Here is a 6,347-nt window from a genome sequence, read left to right as displayed (position 1 = left end):
TAGAGTAGACAAGACAAGCCTTGCTGCTATCAGACGAGAACAGGGACGTAACTCCATTTAATTGGTCTGTTGGAAAATATATTTGTTATATACTATCAGCAAATTGAAAGATTAAAACGCGTTTACGGCTATGTAATATATCATTTAGTTTATTTTGATTAGAATTATAGTTGTTACGTATTGTGCGAGTTAAGAATTAGGGTAAAGTATATTTTTTGTAACGAATTTAAAATTCACGTATTGTTAGAGTTTTCTTAGTTTAGATATAGATTCTACTTAATAGAAAAATCTCTTTCAGGTGGGCATATCTCTTTCACCCTCCCAGAAAACGTCCACCCTCTACCCCGAACGAAATAGAAGTTATATAGAAAATAGCCTGCTTTTACCAGTGTACGTTCCTCGGAAAGTTTAGTCCCCCCCCCCCCCTCCTCCCAACAACACCACCAAAATTTCAAGTCCCCCCACCCCCTTTTCTGACTAACTACTTTCGTCTCCATACAAATACGTAGGTTCATGTAATTAATGAGGATATGATTAATCAAAAAGCAATAAACTTTATCTTCGCCAGTTTAAGATAAATTATCATTACTTTGTACGCAGACGTCCTGATCCACGTACACACTATGATCTGCGACAAAGCCACCCAGTTGTGCACATTGTGTTTTAGCATCCTGAAAACTCGTCTCGTTTTTAACCAGATGTAAACATGAACTCTGACCTTTGACCTGGCAACTGTTCTGCTCACAGCTACTGCCTGGTGGGTACAGAAATATGGGATGGGGAGAATGTAATTAATGGTAGTAGGTACGGGTACAGTTTTGGTCATTGGGAATGAATTAAAATGCATTTTTTACATAACTAATTATTTAGTTAGATAATAAATATGCCTATTTGTCGAAAAGTTGTTGCAGTTGTTGTCAAATAAAAGACTAAGACAGCAGCTAATCATAGAAGTAATGATAATAGGTAGTATAAAAATACTTTGATTAAGTTATCAGTAACGATGATTTTACTACGTGTTAAAAATATGCGGATACGACAATCGGTCTGTTTCAACGTGGTCTCAGACTTCATAAACTCCGTAAGTAACGGCTTCCAAATTCGACGTTAAAAACAAATGGCCTACCATAATTTGACTTTCGAACAAAACAAAGACTAGCCCCCCCCCCCCCCCTATACACACATTAAAACCGATAGGCTATTTGCCATGCAATTAATTAACACATATTTACTAATGAAGCGAACCAGAAGAAGCAGAGGCGTAGCGGGGGATTGGGGGGGGGGGGGGCGGGGTACATATGTTCCCGGGCGCCGATCCTAGGGGCGCAAAAATGGGTTGAAAAAAAATTAGAAACTCATTTTAGCTGCAGTTTTGCATTATAAATATAAAAAAATATATGGGGGGGGGGGGCCAAATTGAAAGTTTGTCCCCCGGGCGCCGGGAACGGTCGTTACGCCACTGAAAAGAAGCGTTTTGATTTAATAATGTATACTAAACTAAATATTATACTAATTAAAGAAGTCGACTCATTTGGATGGTGGCGAGTTTGACGGTATTACTGTTTTACTGAGCATCCACTCAGAAAAGATATGATTCAATAGGAAGTGAAAAAAGTCGATGTATTAGTCAAAGATTCATTGCCTGACGGCTGGCCGGGATATTTAAAAAAAAAGAAATACTTATGTTTGAATGACGTTCAAGTGTTTATGTTCATTCACTAGTTTTCAATATTTTAGGAGTCCACTTGCAAATTCTGCTAAGTCACTTCTGACTGATTTTGAGTAAATCGACTTTAAAACTTTTTTTTTTTTGTTAATTAACCTTGTGATTTTTTTATATTTTACTGTTAAGAAATTTATTTTATATAATACCGTTTTGAACAAAAATTAGTATACAGTTGTAATTGCCACTTAATTAGAAGTCTATAAGTTGGACAGAATGATGACACCCACTCCCTTAAACCATTCACCCAACCCATGGAGAACCTAAGCTCTTGAGCAAACAACTTGAAGAACTTACAATTTAAACAAAAACTTGAACAACTTACAGTTAAAACAAGCAACTTTAACAACTAACAGGTTGAACAAACAACTTAAACAACTTACAGGTTGAACAAACAAGTTTAACAACTTTGAATCTAAACAAAAACTTGAACAACTTACAGTTAAAACAAACAACTGTAATAACTCACAGTTTAAACAAAAACTTATAGTTTAAACAACTTTAACAACTTGCACTTAAAACAAACACTAACAACTTACAGTTTAAAACCTGAACAGCAACTCTCATCTCACTACCAGTAACCCAACAGTTCTCAGTGGCGTCGCCCTCACACTGGAGGGGTGCGCTGTTGTCTGTAGGAGCATTTTCAACGGAAGGTTCTAGTGTAGTACTACATTGTATATCAAGGCTAGATCCTTTTTCAGCAGTTATTACAGTTTTATCCACGTAATGTATGCCGTTAACGCTAAGTCGTAACGATTTGGGAATACCTTTAAAAAGGAAATCACACAACCTCTAAATACAGTATTTCTTTGGAACAAACATGAAAAGATTTTACTCACCTAATCATTTTTTAAATATTAAAACAAAATGCATGCTACCTAATATGACGAATTTATTTGTAAAATCTTTATACTGTTGTTTTATTTCCTATACATAGTTATATATAGGCCTATATATATATATATATATATATATATATATATATATATATATATATATATATATATATATATATATATATATATATATAGGCCTATATATATATATATATATATATATATATATATATATATATATATATATATATATATATATATATATATATATATATATATAGGCCTATATATATATATATATATATATATATATATATATATATATAATTATGTATATGCGAGATAAATTATATCTTACAACTTTTATGCTGTAGATACTTCATTTCGTTGAAGATAACTCTACAACTATAGACGCTAGCAAAATCACATCCCGTATTTGCAAGGGTAAAGTTCACACTTTCTCCAGTAGATATCGCCAGTGTACTGCCATTGTCGTGAACTATCGCCAACTTGTATGTGTAGGTGGGTGTAGGGTGACACGGGTAAACGGACGTTTTAGCAATAGCATTGGTAGCACGTATTGTACTGGATGAAGGTAGCTTGCTTGTAGCTTCAGGGTAGGGAACAGTAGTGTTCGTCTGACTCGGTGTATCAACTGGTGTAGGGCTATCTGAGAATGAAGTTTCGGAGTAATCACACTCAGAGTTTCTTCAAGGCATGTCGTCGGGGGAGGGGGGGGGGTGTAAGAGACCTCTCGAAGAAAGTCTACCGGTCTACCCTCCCCCACCCCCACCCCCGAACAAAATGGAATTGATATAGAAAATATATACTTTTAGCAGTGTCCTCCCCCCCCCCCGATAATTTCGATAAAATTGTTTAGTATCTTTGCAGTTGTGATTTAGCTGGCAACGAGGTGAGAACTGATTGTTAAAAGTTAGGCAATCCATCACTGGGTACCGGCACCTATTTTATTAAAACGTTTTTCTTAACTCAGCTTCGCGTTTGTTTGTTTGTTTGGTTGTTTGGATGTTTGTTGTTAAAATTGACATCGAAAATTAGCCCACTTCTGATTGCTCTAGAGACCTGAAATTTGGCATGCATGCTACTTTCGCCTAACAATTTCAGATGCAATCATAAAAACTAGCAATTAGTGACCGTAATTAGCTTAATTTAATTACGCCCCAAGGACCATAAAATTGAGGACATGATTTCTAAAGATACCGACAAGAGGCCTATTGACACAGTTACTTCGGCCCCAATCGATGTGAGCGCGCTGGCCGTGATCGTATAGTGGTTAGTACTTCGCGTTGTGGCCGCGACAACCCAGGTTCGAATCCTGGTCGCTCAAGATTTTTAGTCCGTGTATTTATAAACACTTTTTTAAAAACCACGTTTTTCATGTGTAGCAACGGACTAAAAAGGAGAAAATAAAATACTTAAAAAAAACTTTTTAAAAAACCACGTTTTTTATGTGTAGCAACGGACTAAAAAGGAGAACGGACACGGTAACACATTGTTAACGGTGACACGGTTGGTACGCTGGGCATGCTAAAATACACATAAACACGTTTTTCCTTAACTCATCTTCGCGTTTATTTGTTTGTTTATGGGAGATTTGATCACGTGATTCGTGAGTAGATCTCCACGCCAGCAAAGTAAATTACACCCTTTCTCTGTTTAAAGCGTATCGGTCGCTCAAGATTTTTTTAATCCGTGTATTTAAAAACACTTAGTCAAGTCATACTTAATCAAGTGATTAGATAAAGTAGAAAATAAACTATATAAAAAACTTTTTAAAAACCACGTTTTTCATGTGCAGCAACGGACTAAAAAGGAGAAAATAAAATACTTAAAAAAAACTTTTAAAAAAAACACGTTTTTCTTGTGGACTAAAAAGTAGAAAATAACTATTTACATACATTTGATGACAAAAAACGTGGGTCGGGCAGATGGGTCGGGAAATTTGATGGTGAACGTACCCACGTTTTTTGTCATCAAATGTATGTAAATAGTTATTTTCTACTTTTTAGTCCACAAGAAAAACGTGTTTTTTTTAAAAGTTTTTTTTAAGTATTTTATTTTTACAAATTATTCACCCATTGAGCTGATGTTTTTTTTAACTTGAGAACAGCCGATTTGATTCATGCATTGTATACGCAGTTTTTTAATTTATTATTTTTAATATTTATTTTTAAATTTTAGATGTAAGTATTTTTATGCAAAATTCAACATGTGGACGTCCACGTTTACCCCCCCCCCCCCTCAATATAAGATTCATTTTATTGCTGCATATGATAAATTGAATTGAAACACGTCTCTAAACGTAAGATTTTAATAAGTGTTAAATGTTGTGTTTTACCGTGCACATAATTTAGTGATATAGAAGACTCACTGCAGTTAAATTCGTCCTCGCCTCTCATGCAATTCATGTCACCATCGCAGACAAATTCCTTAAGGAGGCACCGTTTGTTATGGCACTCAAAATATAGGTTTAAATCGCAAGCTGAAATATATATATATATATATATATATATATATATATATATATATATATATATATATATATATATATATATATATATATATATATGGCCTATATATATATATAAGGCCTATATATATATGTATATATATATATATATATATATATATATATATATATATATATATATATATATATATATATATATATATATATATATATATATATATATATATATATATATATATATATATATATATATAGGCCATATATATAGGCCATATATGTATATATATATATATATATATATATATATATATATATATATATATATATATATATATAATATATATATATATATATATATATATATATATATATCGTGAGTAAGAAAGGCAAACACACTTTAGTTTACGCCTACAGTTCTGTTTGCAAATAAGCAAACGCGTAGGCCCATTGAAGTCGGCAAAAAAAAAATAAAGCTCTGTCCCTAGGTTAAACATCATTAAAAAGAAACGTAAGTACCTCCATTTGCATAAAAGATGTATACAAACATCATGACGAATAATTCTGCTATAGACATGCTAAGTTTAAAGTTAGAAAAGTCACACTTAAAATGAATGGGAAGTAATAAAAAATGTAGTGTAACCATATCAGTCACGGACAAAATGCACAAGATGAAGTTTTGAAAATTGAAACTGTAAGCAGACACTAAATTTAAACGCCGAGCGCAAATAGAAACTGAAAGTTTTATGATCCCAACCACCCCTGCCCCAAGTAAACTTGTGACCTAATAAATATTGCTACACCGGCTTACTGCACTTGACTAAACACAATGGAAAGATTGAGTGCCTTTTGCGGATTTTAAAAAAAAATGTTTTCTACAGCAGAAAAGAAACTGGATTTCCATTTTCTTTTTATAATTATTTATATAAAGCAGATTGTTTATTTATTCTTGCTATGCAGTAGCTATGCCTGTAAATGCAGTTATCTGCTGGTGGCGGCAGAGGCGTAGCTAGGGGGAGGGGGCGGCCGCCCCGGGCGCCGACCCTAGGGGGGGGCGCCAAAAGGGGTGGAAAAAACTTTTAAAGCTGGTTTTATGCTGCAGTTTTGAATTATAAACAGTTAAGAAATGTAATGGCTACACACCTTTGCATACTGGTTTAACTGTTTTCTACCTTGATTATTAACTGTAAAACATATGTTCTTAAGAAACATTGACCGGTAAAAACCGCTTTCCAGCTTTTCCTAAAGGGGGGGGGGAGCGCTTTTTGAAACTAAAATCGGAAGAGTCGATAAACGT

General features: G+C 33.9%; 1 protein-coding gene across 1 annotated transcript; it reads right to left on the bottom strand.

Annotated features, from left to right (window-relative positions):
• Positions 1-569: 569 nt before the first annotated feature.
• Positions 570-5,755, bottom strand: LOC131949103 (uncharacterized). Its single transcript, XM_059310864.1, has 5 exons — positions 5,570-5,755; positions 4,955-5,065; positions 2,921-3,232; positions 2,263-2,493; positions 570-754 (listed from the first exon to the last, which is right to left on the bottom strand). Exons 1-5 carry the CDS (start codon positions 5,694-5,696, stop codon positions 570-572), a joined length of 966 nt encoding a protein of 321 aa, XP_059166847.1. The 5' UTR covers positions 5,697-5,755.
• Between the last annotated feature and the right edge of the window lie 592 nt (positions 5,756-6,347).

Source organism: Physella acuta, unplaced genomic scaffold (genome assembly GCF_028476545.2).
Source record: "Physella acuta isolate Inbredline_101_S28 unplaced genomic scaffold, ASM2847654v3 ptg000674l, whole genome shotgun sequence".
NCBI lineage: Eukaryota > Metazoa > Mollusca > Gastropoda > Physidae > Physella > Physella acuta.
The sequence above is the reverse complement of the archived record's forward strand: the minus strand, read 5'-3'. Positions and strand labels throughout refer to the sequence as shown.